The sequence below is a fragment of the Ornithodoros turicata genome, chromosome 6 (assembly GCF_037126465.1).
Source record: "Ornithodoros turicata isolate Travis chromosome 6, ASM3712646v1, whole genome shotgun sequence".
Lineage (NCBI taxonomy): Eukaryota > Metazoa > Arthropoda > Arachnida > Ixodida > Argasidae > Ornithodoros > Ornithodoros turicata.
The window spans coordinates 420,059-440,462 of record NC_088206.1 but is presented as its reverse complement, the minus strand read 5'-3'; the positions used below and the strand labels follow the sequence as shown (position 1 = coordinate 440,462).

General features: G+C 46.3%; 1 protein-coding gene across 3 annotated transcripts in view; it reads left to right on the top strand.

Moving 5' to 3' along the window:
* Positions 1-20,404, top strand: part of LOC135398746 (nucleolar protein 4-like) — a 47,482-nt gene that overhangs the window by 10,799 nt on the left and 16,279 nt on the right. Inside the window, exon 1 of one of the 3 annotated variants that reach the window (XM_064630148.1) lies at positions 5,941-6,036. The exons of the other annotated variants lie outside the window; for them this stretch is intronic. Coding sequence (XP_064486218.1) covers positions 5,968-6,036 — 69 coding nt within the window. The 5' untranslated portion in view covers positions 5,941-5,967. Of the gene's footprint in view, positions 1-5,940; positions 6,037-20,404 lie in introns of those variants that run through there. 3 annotated transcript variants of the gene reach the window in all.

Here is a 20,404-nt window from a genome sequence, read left to right as displayed (position 1 = left end):
CGTAACACCCATTGACTTGAAGGCGATCGGGACGTCGCTAACTTCTGTGGTTGTCCTTCGTTTGCCTCTCCACATACCCAGCAGAGAGATAAATTCAAGGGGTAGTCAGCGTCCAAGATGCACAAGCACAATGAAGTATACGCGCGGTGAAGCTTTCAACTGTTTATTGACACAAGCTTTCATGCGGTTTACTGCATTTCATCAGGTGTGACATGCACGCCTGATGAAATGCTGTCCACCGCTTGAAAGCTTGTGCCAATATAAACAGTTGAAAGCTTCATTGCGTGTACTTGATTCTCCATATGCACGGAAGAATATACCTATATGTTGCTGTTTTTCATACATGACTGACGACCGTTTGACTGGGAATGAAACTCTCCAGCTATGTTAGCTTTTCACTTTCACTGATTTCTCATCTCGTTCATGTACTGTAATCAACCATGTGTAATGGGCTACCACAGCTCCTGCAGTGAAACACCTCATGTGATTGCCGTCGGTTATATTAGAGGTATTTCTTATAGCTGGTTATGTTTGCGGGATCATCCCCCCCGACATGCACAGAGGCGGGGAAGAGGTGACAAAGGCGGTACTATATTATGATGTAAATATATACTATATGTAAAACTATACTATGTAAATGTCCAGCATACCAACCAATCCACTGCCATCATAATCGAGCAATCTGTATCAATTTCTTTTCCTATTCTTTTTTGGAATAACAAGCTGACCTCTGTCTGGCTGACATTTCCTTTCTTTTTTTCTTAATAAACATACCCTTTGTATAGACAACACAATGAAGTGAATCGCTAGAAGCTAACCAACGTTGCAAGACGTCAAACCAATACTGGCAGCCGTCAAGCGGACAGTTAACAATTGTATTGACGATGCAAACGCACTCTCCCGGACTTCTATTACGGGGAGAACATTTGGCGCTGAAAGCTGCAACGTTGTTCACCTCTCGGTTCCAAAAAGAACGTACCCGAGGAACGCATACAGAATACTTTTTTGTTGACCTGAACAACCATCTTCTCGCCGTTGGCTTCCTAAGTCATATTGACGTTGTTTTTTATATACAGTGAACCCTCGTTAATATGACCCCCGATAATCTGACATACGCGCTTTACGACCACACTCCTGGGGAACAATTTAGTGAAACCTCTGCAAATGCCCCCCGTTTATATGACAATTCCGCATTATGACCAAAATTTTCGGGAACGACCATGGTCATAATAATGAGGGTTCACTGTACATATATTTTATTTACAATACTGCGGACCTATTGAGGTCCTTGCACAATAAGTCATGTGCAGGAAGGTTGGTACACGTCAATGAACTTTCCAAAGTCTCGAACAAAATCATTAACGGTTTCGCAGTATACAGTTTCTTCTAGCAGCTTATTCCAACCACAACAGCAATAAATGAAGGAAAAGCGATGATGACATGGGATGCTTCCACGCGGTGGTCGCAGGGAAAAATGAATACTTGAACGTGTCAATACAACAACAACAACTAGATAATGATGATAACATGCACAAAGAACAAAAGCATGCAGGTGCAAGAGCTTTTACTGTTGCTTAGTCTAGTCTTCGAAAAAAGTGGAGTGGGAGGTGTTCGGTTTACAATATTGCTTACAATGAATTTTTATTTGATTATTGTACGCTTAAGAATAACACCATAAGCCTATTAATTGTGCGTCTATCTCCTAAAGTTTGCCCGCATGTCGATCCACTTACGGCTCTTGAGAAAATGAATCTGTGCACCTTTTCTGTTCGTTCTTCAGTGTAAAGATCCCATTCTAGTGGGTGTCGTACTAACGATTTAAACGCGGTTAATTGCGTTTCCATTGTTGAGTGTCTTAAGTTCCTTTTCAGATAGCCTTATCTTCCGCAGGCAGCTGCTGCACATATGGTGACAATGTGTTTAGAGCAATACATGTGTTTGGCATTTGTTATGCCAAATTATCTTACAGTCTGGACAGCCTTAACGATAGTCTTGTAGGCGTACAGGAGAGGAGATTAGTGACCGATATAACAACGGTTTTGTCACACACACACACATACATTGGATGGTGATGGGGTGGGCGATTCACCGCCGCCGAGGCGGTACACTGCCCTATTTCGCGTTAGGAGAGGATGAAGGGATGATGATGGGGGCTTTCACAGCGCCGTCGCCAGACCGGTGGAGCACAAGTACTCCGCCAGAAGACGAAGGCCCTGCGTCTGGTGGGCAGCGTTCGACCACGGACCGAGGATCTTCGCTAGGTTGAACGGCCGCTTGTTAATGCGTTGCATAGAGACTTCCATTAGTGCACGCTCGTGGTGGTATTGCCCACAAGCCAGGATGACGTGGCTGAGGTCGCCGTGTACTCCACAAGTGGGGCAGAGGGAAGACGAGACGGTGTTGAAAGGTAGGTGTAAAGGCAACGTTGAGCCTCATGCGGTGGAAGAGAGCAGTTAAGGGGGGCGCGGAGGAAAGACGAGAGAAAGCGTGGGGTCTACATCAGAGAGAAGGGAGTGAGCTATGTCGTGTTCTCACCGAGCCTACATCTTGGGACCGGTGAGTGTCGATAGGAGGTGTCTTCGGTCGCCCGACGACATCATTATCGGGGGAAAAGCTGCGTGCTGATGGGCGCTCAAATCGGCTCTGTCTGCTTCTTCGTTGCCGCTGATACCGACATGTCCGGGGATCCACTGCAATACTACAGTGTGCCCTGCAATAGTCGCCTTCTTATAAGCTTGCAGGATGTCAAAGACAACAGGACCGAGGATTCCACGTATCCCCAAGTTGGCCACACACTGGAACGCGGATCTTGAGTCTGTAAAGACGACCCAGGACTGAGCTGGACTGGCTGATATTTTTTGCATAGCAAATAGAATGGCGAAAAGCTCGGCACACGTATACGATGTTCTGTGAGAAAGACGGTGACCACAGGAGACTGACTGAGATGGAATGACAAATGCCGAGGACGATCCACCCCGAGTAGATGACCCGTCAGTGAAAACTGACGTTGACGCCGTGTAGTTGTCGTTCATCATGCCCAGGGTAAGATGCTTGACGACACACGGGGCTGTATCCCTTTTCCTTCCATGCAAGCCAGGAACAGTTAGGCGGGTGACTGGAGTTGACAGAGACCATGGAGGGGCACTGGGAGCCACTGTCTTCACTACGAAACGCGGGACGCTAGGCTTCAGCTGAGTCATCACCGAGCGGACCTTGCAGTGCTTGCGCCTCAAGATCTTCGATACGAGCGGGTGCCGCCGATGATGGGATAAAAGGCGGAGGAAAAGTCGGCAGGTCTCACCGTAGCGAAGAACATCCAGCGGGGTGTCCCTCGTTTCAGCAATAACTGCTCGGGTCTCTGCTGCTCGGGGGACGCCCGGGCACGCACGAAGGCTTCGCGCCAGGAGGCACTGCAGCTTATGATCTGAAGATGTCGGCAGGCCATTAAACACCGGCAAACTATACGCGAGGGACCCTCGAGCCAAAGCCCTGTGGACGGCCAACAGATAGCTCGTGTCACTGCCCCATCTCATGCCGGTCAGTGGATCTTGATCTCCACGCTTGCAATATGCTTCCGCCAAGAGAGCCTAGCATCAACAGTGAGACACGTGCTTCAACGGTATGCCAGCAACGGAACGCTGGAAGGGCCTCATGTTCCGCCTTGTAAAAGGAAGTATTACTGTCTTCTCCGTCGATATGTCTAAGCCCGCCAGTGACAGGTACTGCTGGATAGCATCGAGAGCGAGTTGGAGGCGTCGCTGGAGGGCAGGACGGCACGGGTTTGTCAAAGTTAATTTCCACGTCCCAGTTTTATGTACCATTCGTTGTAAGTTAATTTGATCGCTCATAGAGCGAACCTCCCCAAATATAATCCAGTCATCGGCGAACAACGTAATGCAGCACTCCACTCTCTGAATAAAAGCAATGTCATTGAAGAACAACAGCGGACCGAGTACCGACCCTTGCAGTACACTCGCTAAAGCACACTGAGGGTTAAAACCGTTGCCTGACGTCAACGACACAGTCAATCCCAAATGCCCGTAACTTAGAGATTAATTTATCATGGTCCACACGATGAAATGCTCTGGAAAGAAATATTACGTCAGTTCACTTTCCCTATTCAAGCCATGTTGAAAAGTGTGAGTAACTTCAATAAGCTGTGTAACAGTTGACAAACTTCTCCGAAATTCATGTAAGTGATTGGATAAGGTTATTTGCTTCGAAGTATTCCGACATGCAACCGACTAAAACGCGCTAGTGGCCGGAAATTTGTTGAAGAATATTTACTACTTGACTTATGAACGGGAATAACGCGTCCTGGAGTAGCCAGTCCCGAGTGGCTTGGGACTAACATCTCCATTTACAAATCAAATCAAATCATGGTGGTTGTGGCGCTCGCCATGATGACGCTAGTCACGTGGTGGTTGCAGAACGGAATAACGATGAAAGTTTCAACGTGGTGCCACACGATCCTTCTTGAATGCATTTGCATTTCAAGGGACACTTTTAATGCGGTGCTTTCTGTATTCACTACTTTGTATGTACCCAATGTTTGGTGACGAGCCTTTTTGCGCTAACTTGGCCCGCAGCAAAGAACTGTACTCGTGTCCATGTCAAAAAAGACCCGTTAGATTAAAAGTTGGAATCTCAGATTAGTCATGACCAGTATTTGTTCTACTTTATGGTCCTGGTGCCAAATCGTGATGGATACCATAGAATGCGTTTGCGCTGTCGTACCTGTGTGACGGACGGTCAGCACAGGACGTATACGTGGAGGCGCCTAAACTCCTATTGTGGACATCGTTACCGTGTAAACAAGCACACAGTAAAGAAAAGGTACGACAATAAGGTCCAACAACGAGAGTTCGATGGCTCTTCCTATTATTATTAAAATTTTCTTTTTTTGCCAACATCAACATCGGATTTTGTTTCAGAAAAGAATGTTTGTATAGCTGCAGAGAGGCATCTACAGAAATTCAAAATTTTTTCTTAAACCAAATGACAGAACATTTTTTCCAAGTACCACGAAATTTTACGTCCATCAGCAGGATATGCACTGAGGATTAAAAGATGTTCCTCTCCGCAACAAAGACTCGTTTTTCCTCATTTCACGAGAATGTATTGCATCCGATGCAGCAATAGTTTGTAGCGTCTCACACTAATGAAGCCGTAATCACCATTTCATTTTTCCTTCAAATCAATTAATCAGTCGTTGGGCCGGTTGAAGCGTATCCATTCTGCGTCAAAATGATATTGCTTCGCATACACTTTCATGGAATCCATTGAGCCACTAATATTACTCAATGGGACAGGACCTATGGCCACCGACCCGAAGTTATGTTTGAGTGATGCCAAATGTGTGTGAAGGAAACAACAACGACAAATCATGTCGCCGCGTGGAAACTAACAAATTTTTTCCGTTCCTTTCAGAGTGGCGGTTTGTTGACTTAATGCATTCCAAACGTTCCTTAGCTGGTGGAAGCTCTCGTCTTTCCATGCACCCTTAAAGAGGTTACATCAACGTGGTCTCTTGGAGCGTTTTCTTCTCTGGATTTATTATTATTCTGGAATTTTGGACTAAATACAAAGACAATAATTGAATATATAGTGATGATGACATGGACTAAATACAAAGGTTGCAGAAACGGACGGTAAATATGAGAAGCAGCAAGTCTAACGCCGCGATCGCACCTGTTATGTACTGGAAACAGCTGCGGCTTCACGTGACCGTTGTGGGTGGGTTCAATGAACGTTTCAAATGACGAAGAATCATCAGTTGTTTTGTATCATCTTTCTACCAGTTGTATGAGATTTACACTCGCGTAATACGCATAGTTTTATTCCAAATAAGATGGGCATGTTTTTGCTTAACGCCACCTATTGACACCTCACTGAAAGACAATTTACGTTATTTGGGGATTGTCGTGATTGGTACACGTGTTGAAGAGAAAGACAATCTCTTCGTGCATGGCAGGTGAAGACTCGCGAAAAGGGCTTTTCCGTTTCCGTGAGTGCAGACGAGTCTACTCTATCAAAGTAAGTTTCCATTTCATCTGCTAATTTTCCTTGCAAGCTTTGTACAAAATATAGCCTCCCTAAGTTTGCGGTTTTTTAGGAGAAATCTTTTTTTTAATTAAGGGCATGCACGGCACAACAGTGTTTCATCCGGAAAGGCATATGCCAACGCGACTTTATGCTTGTTCCTGGAAGATTTACTTCTCGCTCATTTTCTATGGTGTTTCGAGCATGCGAGAAACAAACAGATTTTGCAAAGCGGAATACGAAGATGAAGCAAAGAAAAGCGAGCCACACTGACGTCACCACAGACTGGCAGTGACCTATTTGCAAAAGGCTTAGCTCGCTTCCATTGTAAGAATGAACGAGTCATTTTTGCCCGGAAGGTCCAGGCATTTAAATTTCACGATATATTTTTCTGTTAGACTTCGTCTACTGCTTTTATTTACAGCTCGGGAGCTAGAGACCCCTAAGAACGCTCCTGTGTTTTTTTTTTAAGTAGAAGTGTAATAAAAAAATTGGGCTCAATTGCAAATTTGTGTCTCATCTTGCCCCACCTTGTGACACTAAATCCAGACTGCATTTTGAAAGTTTGCCTCATTATAAAAGCACAATACGCACACCTGCCAGCCTCACTAAAGTGCAAAAGGTCACTTTTTTATTTATTTATTACTTTTTTGCGGCAGGCGTCGAAAAATATTTTTTTATTTGCTTCCTACTGCTGGCGCGTCTCACTGTGGGTGCTATAAAAGGTTAGGCCCATTTTCTCGCGTGACGCTATATCTACTTGAGCGCCTATCACACAGTAAATAACTTGTGTCAGAGAAACGTACGAAAAAATCGTGGTTGCGATGCACGGCGTAAGAAAATAAATACGACCACGCAAACGTTCGTCTTCATGCATTTCCTATGCGCTATACCGATGGACTGAGACGAAAGTTTGCGTGGTGGTATTTATTTTCTTACGCCGTGCATCGCAACCACGATTTTTTCGTACGTTTCTCTGGTACAAATTCTTTATTCTAAGGCAGCGGAAAACTGTGCGTCAACGAGGTATCGGTCAAGGAAGTATCACGTCAAGCACGCAAAAGGATTTTTCCAATGGTTCCCATACAGCACCTTACGTGTGTTGGACCGCTAATGGGCCCCCTCGGTCATCGCATGACATAGTGGTTGACTGGTGGCGCGTTATATTGTCCTGGGCCGAATTCACGAGGGCCGCCTGAAGAAAACACCTACCGTGATTCGAATCTAAGTATGGCGGGCAATCATCTCAGCCACAGAGGTTTTGTTCATCACGGAATGATGGTTAGATCTCGTTGACGGAACAACAACAAAGTTACTGGCGACCGGCCTCCGCGTTCACCACGTGGTGGTCCAAAGTTTGTGCAAAACAGAAGACACGTGCTGGACAAGATGGCCGACAACGAGGTGAGCGCCACATCGAACAGCGAATAGTCATCAAGTTTCTCGTGAATGAAGGCGTAAAGTCATCTGAAATTCACAGAAGACTTCAGGCTCAGTATGGTCACGATACACTTAGGCGCAGCAAAGCGTTTGAGTGGTGCAAACGGTTCCGGGACGGCCGTACATCAGTGCAGGACGATCCCGGCGGCTCAGAGCCCAGTGTCAGAGTTCCTGAGAACATCCAACGTTTTCCCACGGTTTTCTGGGAAAGGCTGGCGTTGTTCATGTTGATTTTCTGCCCAGTGGTACCACCATCAATAGTGCATATTACTGCCAGGTTCTCAGGGATGTGCATAAGGCGCTGAAGAAGAAGCGGCCGGGCCTCATCACCAAAGGAGTCCTCCTCCTACAGGACAATGCACGCCCGCATACCGCGCATCTCACGACACGCACCTTAATGAAACTTGGCTGGGAGTTGCTGCCACAACCCCCTTACAGTCCAGACCTCGCCCCCAGCGATTCCCATCTCTTCGGGACACTGAAGGAGTTCCTTGGGGGCCGCCACTTCAGCTGCGACGACGAGGTCAAGAATGCGGTCCGATCATGGCTGCTACGCGCCAGTAAGGATTTCTACACTGCTGGCATCCAAGCCTTCGTGAAACGCTGGGACAAGTGCATTAGTGCAGCTGGAGATTACGTTGAAAAATAAAACTAATTTCTCGCCTGTAAGTTCATTTTACTTTTGCGAAAAATAGAAAGTCCCGGTTTGACTTGAACGCCCCTCGTATTAGCGAGTCCTAGTGAATCGCTTTTCCTCAAACGATTCCCGCATGGTTTCGTGGAAGGGGAAGTGACTCAGAACGTAATCATCTGATTGGGTCGTGGTAAAACCTTTCGCGAACCGTTTGAGTGAAGACGGAACTCCCTATTCGTGAGTGTTAATAGACCGTTGATAACGTAGCTTCCCAAGTGCCGTGTCTACCGCACCTAATCAACTGATATACTTATCCGTTCATTGGGCTTATACCGGGCTTGTATACTTATCCGTTCATTGGGAATTTTAATGGAACGAATGCTAGGTACACACCAATTCACGAGGCTCTTTACACCGCTCTGTGGGAGAGATCTTCCTGGTATAACACACCAAGCTCAGTTTAAAAATTTATTCCAGTAGAAAGCTCTTCAATGAGGCTGGGGAAATCCTACAATAAGGACCAAAAGAGGCAGTGTTTCCTACAGAAAGCACATTATCGGAAATAATTAAGGTAGTTAATGTCGAGTCGTAAAAAAAAAGAAAAGAAATTGTGTCTTTTCCAAAAAGCCCTTCTTGGACTTTCCTTTGCGCGGCTGATGTTTCGCTGACTTGATAGATGATTCAGCCTCTACGAGCGACAATCTGGAATGACGGGGCAGTAGGGACCACTTTAAAGGAACATGGTGTGGGACAAATAGGGTGTAGGCGTACCCATTGCCTACAAATTGGTGTACCCGCATAACGTGTTGGCTGCTTAGCGGACGAACCTCCGGTGACGCACGCATATGCGATCAAGAGCGACAAAAATATCGTACAGTAACCTAGCCCTGCGTAACAAAATATACGCAAACTTTATTCTCCCCTCACAGCCAGCTATACCGCTACGGGTGCCATCGGTGTAGACATCCATATCAAGTCCCAAATGAATGCTTTATTTCTGTTATTTCGGATTCTGCACCTTTGGCAGAAACCATACGACATGCACGGGGAACAATAGATGATGACGATGAGATGGGGTGATGGGACGCGGTGGTGCAGTACGCTACCCCATTGCACGAGGAACCTTATATGAAGATGATGAAGGAACGATGAAAATACAAAAAAGAAAGCGTCTGGAGCAATGCAGTGGACGACAGGAAGTCCATGAACAGATGGAGCACAGGATCTTCATAGGGGCCAATGAGAATGCACGGGGCCATTGTTTTGTTACTTAGAGTAACTGTACTGCAACTGATGTACAACCGCAAGTTCTACGTTAGGGGGCGCCGTTAAGTTCGTCTGCTATGTTAATGACGGATCCCGTCTGTAGATTATTCGATCACGCGTCTTCCTTGACGACAATGGATCAAGGCCCTCGAAACAAAATCGCACGTGCTGTTACGGCGCTGCAATTCGCGATGTGAAATAAGTTTGTCGCAGCATACGGTCGTTTTGCCTAGGCGGAAAGAAACTGCACTCTTAAAAATGAACTTGACCGCATAGCCATAGCACACTCCTAGCCAGCCATCATCCCGAATGGAAACGGGAGGCGTACACATTTTTTGTACCGCTTATGCAGTACATAATTGGTACAAAAAAAGGCGTACTCCTCCTGTTTTCAACAAATCAGGCGCGAGAACGATGTCACTAGGGATTGGCTAGGAGCGTGCAATGCGGTCAAGTTCATTTTTAAGAGTGTGCGGTTCCAATGCGCTTGTCAATAAAATGCCGCCGAGTTGCAGATTTTGTCCAATGGGAGATGATGATGATGATGATGCTGATGGCCATGCCCTTTGTAACGGGTGGACGTCGCAGTTCTTTCTGCGCGTCTCGGCCGGGAACCCTAATATTCCATCCGTGTCCCATTTGTTTCCCTCCACCAAAACATTAGTCTCTTTTTTGTGGTGGCAATATGCTCGCCGCTGGTAAATCCAAGTGCGTCCGCCAATGAGTTTGTTTCACACCTCGGAGAAATTCCTTCGCAAAAAAGCACCAAATGTTCAATTGTCTCTCTTTCGGCTCCACAGATGGCGCACTCAATCTTCGTCATTTTCATTGTCGAGACGGCCGAGTCCCTCTTTGCATTAATCCTCGCCCACCATTCCCTTGTGCGTAGAACTCCCGCCCGTGCCTCAAATAACATTGAACTTGCGAATGAGTTGTCGTAGATGTTTTCTTTCCTTATTTCGTTTTTAGCTCCCGCGTATATCGTCAAAGCAGATTTGGAACTGACCTCGTCAAACCACCTTTTTGTTTCCGATGTTCTCACGCGGTCCCTAATTTCACGTCTCCCATACCGTTCTTCGTCGTCCAGGGTTCTTTCGGTTATCCCAACTTCTCTCTTCAATGCTGTTGTTCTTTTCCTCCATCGTGTATGCTGGTCCTGATAAATCAAGCTTTTGTACAATTTTTTGACAATCCATGTTTCCGGTAGCATTCTGATTCTTTCTTCAAAGCCCAACTTCGCTGTAGCTTCTCGGGCGCCGAAACTCGACCACCCGATCTCCCCTTGAATTGCAGCATTTGGTGCAGACCTATGGGCTCCCAACGCTGATCTCCCAACCTCCTTTTGCTTCCTATCCAGGAACCGTGTTGTGCTCGAAGACATACATAGCACTGCATTACCATATGTGAGACCTGGTACTGCCACAGCCTTCCATAATTCCCGCATCACTTCCAATCGGTTAAATGCCCATAGGGCTCTTGCCCGAAGCAATCCCACATATTTAGTCGCCTTTGTTTTCAACATTTTCTCCTGCTCCTTCAGATACTGCTCCTCCGCTGTTATCATTATACCGAGATACTTTGTTTGAGATTCGTTGGTTACCGGGTTTCCTTGTATGACACATTCTTCACCTTCCTCATCCTCTCCCTCTCCGCTGTTCCTCCATGTCAGAACCTTGGTTTTTGTGGCACTGAACCGCAGCCCCATACGACTTCCACCTTCACTGCAGATATCCATGAGTCTCTGTAAATCTTCTTTGTTGTCAGCAAGGAGTACAACGTCATCCGCATATATTGTGGCTGGTACTGCTTGTTTTATTGTCTGTCCCATGTTCTTGTAGGAGATGTTAAACCCAAGCTCTGACTCTTCCAGGTTTTTTTCCAGCTGTGATATGTACAACATGAACAGTAGCGGGGAGATGGGGCAACCTTGTCGTAAACCTTTGTTCACTTTGATCTCTTCAGTCTTTATTCCCTGCCAGAGCCCACTTACTCTATTATCGGAGTAAACATTCTGCAGTATCTCTACTATGCCTTTCTCGATCCTCAAGTCTTCTAGTGTCTGCCAGAGAACTGCATGTATTATACTATCATAAGCTTTTTCAATATCTAAAAAACATGTCCATAGGTCCCTTTTCTCCTTTATGGCCAGTTCTATGCATTGGGTCAATACAAATATGTTGTCTTCAATTTGTCTCCCGTTCCTAAATCCAAATTGTAGATTTCCTATAATATTCTTTTCTTCCACCCATCTCTCCAGCCTGCCTTTGATTATCCGCATAAAAATTCTATATACCACAGAGGTTATAGTAATTGGTCTGTACATAGATAAGTCCGATTTGTCTCCTTTTCCTTTGTATATTAGTGACACCCTGCTTGTTTTCCACTGTTCCGGTATAATTTTGTCTTCTAGAATCTTGTTCAGGCAACTTCTTAATTCCTCCAACCGATGATCCTGCATGTTCTTAATAGCCCTGGCTGGTATACCATCCATGCCTGTGGCAGTATTTGATGGAGTGTTCCTTATGGCCCTGCGTAGTTCCACCATTGTTATTGGTTCACATATGTCCTCCTCGTTCTCGTTGTTGTACTGGTTATCTTTCCTGGAGCAAAACGTTTGTCTGTTACCTACTCTATCATCCCCATCTGGGTCATAGAACATTGCTGTCAGGTGCTGTGTGATATGTTCTCGGAGCTCCCAAGCATAGTAAGGTCTGTCCTCCATTGGATGAGGTATAATTGGTTTAGCTTCCTCTCGCTTTTCAGATTCTTTAATAAAATTCCAAAATTTCCTTGGTCCATCTCTTCCACTAGTACGTATGCTCCACATCAGCCTGTCGTTGAAGGTCTTTCGTTTTCTTTGTATAACTTCCCCTGCGCTTTGTTTAAGTGCCTGGTATCGGTACCATGCCTGTTTCACTTCCTGATGAGACGATCCTCTTGTGATGCAGTGCCTATGCTCCCGGCATGCCACTTTCCTGGCTCTTATAGCTTCCTTTGCCTCCTTGTCCCACCATCCTTTGTGGTGTGGCTGGGGGGGTTCCTTTGTGTTCTTTCTGTTTTCAATTAGGCGGCATGCCATGCCTGTCCATGCTGTATAGTTGTCGCTTACTGCAGGGTCTTCTTCCCATGTCTGCATTAGTTCTTTGATTTCGTCTTCCGTCAACTTTGGTTTGCGCTGTCCATTTGTTTTGAGGTCTCTTGGTTTGCACTGGCTTCCTAACTCAATAGTTAGTGCTCTATGATCACTCCCAAGACTCATATTACCATCTACATCTATGTGAAAATTTCTGAAAGATCTCATGCACCTTCTGGACAATAGGCAGTAGTCAATGTTTGACTTCTTTTCCCGTTGTATCCATGTGTACAAGTTAGCGTTTGGCTTCAGTAGGTTAGCTATTGTCAGGTCATTGTTTTCCACTATGTTAAGGAGTCTGTGACCATTGCTGTCAGTTCTTCCATCCAATTCGTCCATGTGGGCATTGAAGTCACCCAAGATCATGATGTCATGCGTCTGGTTTAGATCTCTTATATCCATTTCTAGACATTCTGCCATGTTTGTGTTTTGTACCTCATGGTTCCCAGTCCACCAATATACCCCACCAATCGCCAGCCTCCTCTTATTAATTGTTAGTTCCATCCACATATGTTCTTTGCACTGCAGCTTGATTCTCTTCCATAACACTGTCTTTTTTCCTAGGAAGCCTACTCCTCCTCCTCTTCTGTCTCCCTCATTTCTGTTTTGTCCTTCCCATATAAATCCTTCCACCTTTGGAGGATTCTCCGACCCCCGTAGGTGCGTTTCTGTGAGAACCATTGCTGTCATGTTTTCTTCCTCAAGCATATCTGTCATTTCCTGCCACTTTCTCTCTTGCCTTCCACCCTGCATGTTAAGGAAACCCACCTTTACTGGTTCACTTTTCCGCCCTCTTCCTCTCTGCCTTCCTTTCCATTTCCTCTGTTCCTGATTGACTTCCTTATACCCTTGTGCAGTAACATTATCTTCTGGTCTCTTCTCTTTTACCATATCCTTCGACTCCTCTGTTGACCCCTTCTTTGCACTTCCATCATGGCTTGACTCACCATTTGGTATATCTCCCTGTATGGTAGCGTGAGTCTGGGTCTGCCTCGTCCCTGGACAGAGCTCAACTGCGTCATCCCTAAAAAAGCAGTTATTTTCCGAGATAACCAACCTCCCAGTGCATCACTGCCTTCTCGGGTAAGGTGTATGCCCTGGAATCCGCCTGCAAAACAGTCCCTCAAATGCCATCCAGGATTCAGAAAACTTGCTCTGTTACCTAGCTCCTCGCACATCCCATGAATGTCCTTGTTTAGTGTGCGAATGATGGGGAAAATTTCTATTCCATCATCACTGTCCACAACTGGCACTGCACACACCTCACATATCAGTTCTGGGTATTCTGTGAGCCAGCGTTCTAGTGTGGTTTGCATCTCCTTTATCACATTATGCCGTGTTGTGTTGTTCAAGACATCCACCAGCCCTACATGGATTATGACGAGGGTTTTCCCTGTCCCTGGTTCTAGTCTTTCCTCCACTTTCTTCAATAGCTCTGCTGTACAAGCTCCAGGGATTCCGAGCACTGTCACCCTCCTGTCATATCCTAACCTTGCAAGCGTTGGAGTTTTGACTCTCTGCACATTAGAGTCTCCTGCTAAGATTACTTGTCTGATCCCTGCACAGGGGGTGGCTCGATCCTGATCCTGGGGGGAATGCTGTCTCGGATCTGGCGCCGATATAGTCTGTTCTGACTTCTGGGGATCATTCCTCTGATGACCACTCCTCTTCCTCCTCCTGGACACAACCTCTGTCCATGAGCTCTCCTTATCCTCTCTGTCAAGGCTGCCCTCTGGGGTTAGATCTGGCGTTTTGTTGGTACCGGGTTCTTGACTGCCATTGTTAGTAATTTCCGTGTTGTCCATGTTACCTGCTGTCGCACCCAATAATTCGTTTTGTTCCACCAGTGAGGTTCGGTGGGTTACAGTGCCTGCTTGTACCAACCCCACCTCCTTAACTTCATTCTGCTTTAGTTCCCTTATACTCATTGTTCTCACTGGATTGTTCGCGCTTTCTTCATTTTCCTCTTTCTCGCCTTTTCGCATACATCCACACCTGAACTCTCTCAATTCCTTCATCTCCTTCTCTAATTCTTTCCTCCTCTGCTGCTCTTCCATTAGCAGAAGCGACCACCTTCTCTCCGCCTCACGTAGTTGGATGATTGTTGGTCTGTCGTTTTCGTACTGCGCGAGCCGTGTCGAAAGATCTCTCACCTCATTTTCAACATGTTGTCTTTTCTTTTGCTCTTCCTCTAAAAGCAGTTTCGTTTCTTGTGCGACCTTCTCGATCTGGGTACATATGTTGCACTTAAAAACGTCGTCTTCTGCTTCTTTCATGCTCTTAAAAGGTGTTTCCCCGATATACGCCCATCGGCTACAGGAACTGCATTGTACCATGTCAGTGTCCCCCGACATTATGTTCTTTTATGCTTTTCGAACTTCGCCACTCTGCGAAATTCTACACTCGAACACCACCCTCGCTCTGCACTCACTGCTCGTTGACGCTACTTTCGGTTATGCTTGTTACACTTGTCCTCGCACAATTATTACACACATCAATGGTTGACTCCGATGATCTCTTATCGAGCAGCTGAAAACTGGACCCAGCTCACTAAATCTCCTAAGATTAACGCAGCACACAACACAACCCGCAGCACAACTCGGCACAGCGTTCAAACGTTCAAACGCGCGGCATGGAAACCACACCACATGCACACGAGAGAGCGGCGCGCTCTCTCAATGTTGCCAGACGGCTGTCGGTATAGTGCTGGGGAAAAGGAATGCAACACTCTGTGCGAAGCTATTGAGTGACTCTATTGTTACTCAGTGTCATCTTTTTTTTCTTTTCTTTTTTTATCGGCATAAATCCATCATATTTTTGTCCAGTAAGCAGATCACAAGTTGTTAATCACCCGTTAAGATCACAAACCGCGGTATACTTTATCTGCACTCATCATGTATGTTGTTAAAGGGAGCCCAAGCAGCACAATGTACTGAAAGTCGAGTGCAATAGGGGTGGACGAGTAGGTGGAAGACCTTGAATAGACTCGTGATACTCAAGAACATTGATAAGACACATACCGCACACGAACCACCCCCTCGATACCGAACACTGCATTCATTTTGCGCGAGTTATTATTCATAAATGATGACAATACCGAAACCGAAATGCGAAGAGCAGAAAACAGAGCTCCATACTAGGGGTGCGTTCCAAAACAAACCCTCGAGTCGAGTAGGTCACATGACCGAGTTGTACCATGTGACCACAGAGTACGCGCCCGGTCGAATAGCTTTGGGAACGCACTCCGATCGAGTTAAGATGGAGACCCCTCTCATCTCGCGCACGTCAGATTTATTTTAGAGAGCGACGATAACGGCGACTGGGAATGTATTGTGAGCTGTTTACAGGAGTCACCATGCCCCGTCGGACATAGTTGAACTCTGTCTTGTCGGCCCAGTGGGCACTTAGCTTTTTCAGCACTTTGTGTATGTAGTTACCGACTGTACAGTTACATTCAGATATTGCTTGTCTGGTAGTATTTCTTCCAAGGCACTGCAGAATTATTCTTATTATGCAGAATTATTATTGGAGAATGAAAGGGAAAAGCAGCTGACATTGTCGTCATTTATTTGTTATTTTTTTGTGGGATGCAAGTTTTCACGTACCATTACCTACCCCAAATGGTATACATCCCGTTGCATTTGGTAGTCAAAAGAAATAAAAAAAGAAAAATGCGAACATCATGACGACAGAAGATGAAAAATACAAAAGGTGGAAGCTGCTGGTTGGAATCTTGGAACTGAGGTAGTGGTTTGGGTCACGGAAATGGCGTTGCAGTCGAATGTGAGCTGAACGGCTGAAACAAAAAACGTAATCAGAGCGCCATGAAGCGGTTCTGATAGTACACGTATCGCGCAAAAGCCTCCTGTTTCATTCATCCTGAAAGAAGTCTGAGCTCTGCCGAAAAGACGGGAAATTCGTGACAGAGTTCTGTCGTGTTGTCCCTTCCTTACACAGCTCAGAAATTATCCAAGTTCCACCCAAGCATTTATCCACCAGCTAGCCTGCGCCTATGGTACATATTTTATCTGAAACCTGTTCGCATGAAACTGTGAAGGTAAAGGAAGAAAAGTAATATTCCATTTAAAATCCCATTTCCGACACACGCACACAAAAGTAATAATAATAATAATGCTGGTCAGTAATAGCCCTTGCTCCTAATATAGTTTTGAACGTTTCACATAGAAAAGCGAGGCTGTCCTGGGAAATGTATCCAGCTCCGTTCGCCTGATCCTCAAAACCGCACAATCCGCATCGGAAGATAACCCGTCGTGGAGGCTTTTCGACAACCACACGTTCAGCTGGTTTCGATACCGCGCTTTCGCGGAAAAGAGCAGACGACAAAAGCATGACGTCATTACTCGAGCGAACCTTCCCTGACCGGCCTTCGGAGGAGAGTTGGTTACTCCACCTTGTTTTGGAACGCGGGTAGTGACGTCATCGAGTTACTCGACCCGGTTTTGGAACGGCGCTTCGGGGAGAGAGCTACTCCCGAGTTGACTCGAGTAGGTTTTGGAACGCACCCTAGGGCGGTTCGTACGGAGGAGGATTCCGTGACGTCACCCAGCATTGCCGTCTGCTTGCAAGCCTGCATTCTTTCTCCCTTGCCGGATGATATCAGCAGTGTGTTCAGCAGCTCGCTTCACAGAGGCGAGCCCTTCTCGTTTGAGTAAAATCTGCGCAGTTTTGGACAGAGATATTTCGTAAACATGTTCCTGACATCCCAAAGGTTATGGATATACCACAACCATTGTGGTGATTTTGTTGGGGAACCCCACTTTAAGCGGAAATTAGGAGAGACCGAGGCAGAGCACTCTGTGCAGGCCAGTAGCTTATTTAATATATCCCGCGCGAGAGCGGGCCGTCGAGAAAAGTATGCGCAAGCAAACTTACAAACCCAAAAAAGTTTGCGAAAGCAGCGCGACACTACAGCCGACACTACCCTCGCGTGAAGTAGGGAAGTCCCCGTGCCTTTTTTTTTTCTTTGTTTCCTTCTTCTCAGCTCACGCGCCGCTTATACCAGCTTGAGCGGCGCCGCTCTGCGTCACGAGTCACGTGCACGGGGACCACGCTACGTCACGACGCTCCCTCGTTCTCCGATACGCTTTTATCACGAGTGGACGATGTTTTTGAATGTGTGCGGAACAGGGCCTCGTGCGCGCTCCCTAGATTACCTGCACTCGTCGTTCTTTCACAGGCGCTCATTTTATTCGTTACAAAACACGCAGCAGCGAGAGAGAGAAAAAAAAACGTTGTGGGGTGACCTCAGTGCTCCTTTAAATCTCGCGCGTCAGGAAAGCTAATTCCGTCGGCTGCCAGTGCGCGACGTTGTCTTCTACGTTCGTTTTTGTTTCTTTCCTTGTGCGGTTCCATTTAGCGCCGCCCCTCCAACGTGTCCACTGATCGTTCTCGCTGGCCAACAGTCCTCACCAGACAAACAAAAAAGAAAGAAAGGAAAGAGTGCTAACTGACTCGATGTCACTACACGCCAGGAGTAGCATGGGCGAGATCACCGCCGCTGCGCGCATTCTTATAAACAAATTTTCTCAGGAAGTTTGCTCTTCCCAAAGGAGATATTTTGCGTGACAAGATCCTGAAAGCAGTATGTTAATTTCACGCGGTAAAAACAAAAGTTGCTCAAAGTTCCTTCTATGCTCCTTTAAGCCGGGAGACAAGGACGGTCTCGATGGATGCCGATGGTCCAGTGAAGGATGGAAAGCTTTAGAAAAATACGGTTGGGTCCAATATAACGACACCTAAGCTGAGGTGACAAACCGGAGTGGGAACTCACAACCAAATGAGATCCTTGGGGTGGTAGGTCACGTTACGCCCGAATAAACGCATTCCTCGTCTCGTCATTCACCTGAGTGCCTGAGTGAGTACCGCGTGATATGAACATACTACCTTCAGGAACAATCACACAAAGTATTGAGAGATGATGAATGGCGAGTGTCATACTCTACCCCATTGCTGGTATTTCCTTTGGGAAGCGCGGATTTCTTGAGACAATTACTTTACGCGAATGTCTCAGCTCCTTATAGGTGGGGTGCGATAGGGTGCACGGGTTCTCCAGAAAGAGGGAAAACAAGCATGCGTATAGGCGGGTGCGCCGGTTCACCAGAAAGAGAGAAAAAGCACGGGTAAAGCTATGGTGTGACGTGAATGACGAGACGAGGAATGCGTTTATTCGGGCGTAACGTGACCTACCACCCCAAGGATCTCATTTGGTTGTGAGTTCCCACGCCGGTTTGTCACCTCAGCTTAGGTGTCGTTTTATTGGACCCAACCGTATTTTTCTAAAGCTTTCCATCCTTCACTGGACCATCGGCATCCATCGAGACCGTCCTTGTCTCCCGGCTTAAAGGAGCATAGAAGGAACTTTGAGCAACTTTTGTTTTTACCGCGTGAAATTAACATACTGCTTTCAGGATCTTGTCACGCAAAATATCTCTTTTGGGAAGAGCAAACTTCCTGAGAAAATTTGTTTATAAGAATGCGCGCAGCGGCGGTGATCTCGCCCATGCTACTCCTGGCGTGTAGTGACATCGAGTCAGTTAGCACTCTTTCCTTTCTTTCTTTTTTATTTGTCTGGTGAGGACATTGTGAGGCGTATTGTGACACCATATCATTCGAGCACTTTCATTGGCTGCCTGCAGAATTTTTCATAAGAATCATCTGGTATGGCGTGGGAGCATGGCAACCAGTCGACAGACGCGAGACGGGCGGCGCCAAATACAACTGCAAAAAGAAAGGGAAAATGTGTCTCACTAAAAAACGTCCATGTAAACCGTGTTTTCAGCACAATAACGAGGGGGACTAACCACATGCTCTCGATGTAGAAAAATGATCCAGCGTTGCTGGCTTCTAATGTGATTTTTAATAAAGCCCTCAAATGTTCTGATGCTCAAGATAGCGCGTTAAGGCGTGAGCTTCTCTGCAGTACTCTCGAGCATGGCCGACAAAGCACGCTTAGAAGAGAAACACTTTCGGTTCGAGTGAGACGTCCACGGAAGGGGAATGTCTGCGCATAGAGTGAAGGCTACCGCGTCGTCTCGTACGATACTTGCCGTGGCTCACCACTTGGCTACGCACATGAAGCAGAGGTAAGGAGACCGAACTCGGCTCGTCCCTAATTCCTCGAACCTTTTGCGGCCGCGGCGCGGCGCTCGCGTTCCCTGGAGGGTGAATTCCGAAACCAGCAGCCTCGGCAGTGCCTTCTACAGCGCTTTAGAAGCGATTGCAAAACATACGAAGTACATGCTAAAGGATACCTGAGGATAAAATGCAGAACGGATACTTTCTTTTTCTTTTTTTTGCGTCGTCATTGTAATAGTTGCTTAGCATTGCGCCCCAAAATTTTCGCCCAAACTTTATATGAGCTGTGTCCGTTGTATGTTTCCTGTGTTCATGCTTCAAGCTCAAGATACGCCTACAAACCCCGTTTCGCAAAAATCCGTCGTATTGCGTTCTGCGAAACCTGAAAATACAGACTTTGCGTGATTTAGGCATATTCTTGTTAGGTAGCATTAGGTATAGCTTTTTCGAATAAACCACGTAAGGCGTCCTCCAATGCCTTACAACTTAAAATACCCCACTACTACACAATGTCATATGGCGTCATAAAGCCAACATATATGCTTCAATCATCAAATGTAACTATACCTAATAAGAAACCGAGTAAAGAAACTATGCTTAACATTCACCCAACCTCACACCCGTTGAGAGCTAGTTTGGATGCTAGAGTTGCACTCAGTGGGGAATTGGACAAACATAATTACTGCAGACTCGTGCTACGTATAATATCAGCATTACGCTGGCATCTCGGATTTCGTACGCAAACAACTCTTTCTTCTACTTGTGGTACAAGCCCACGTATTCCGCCAGCTGAA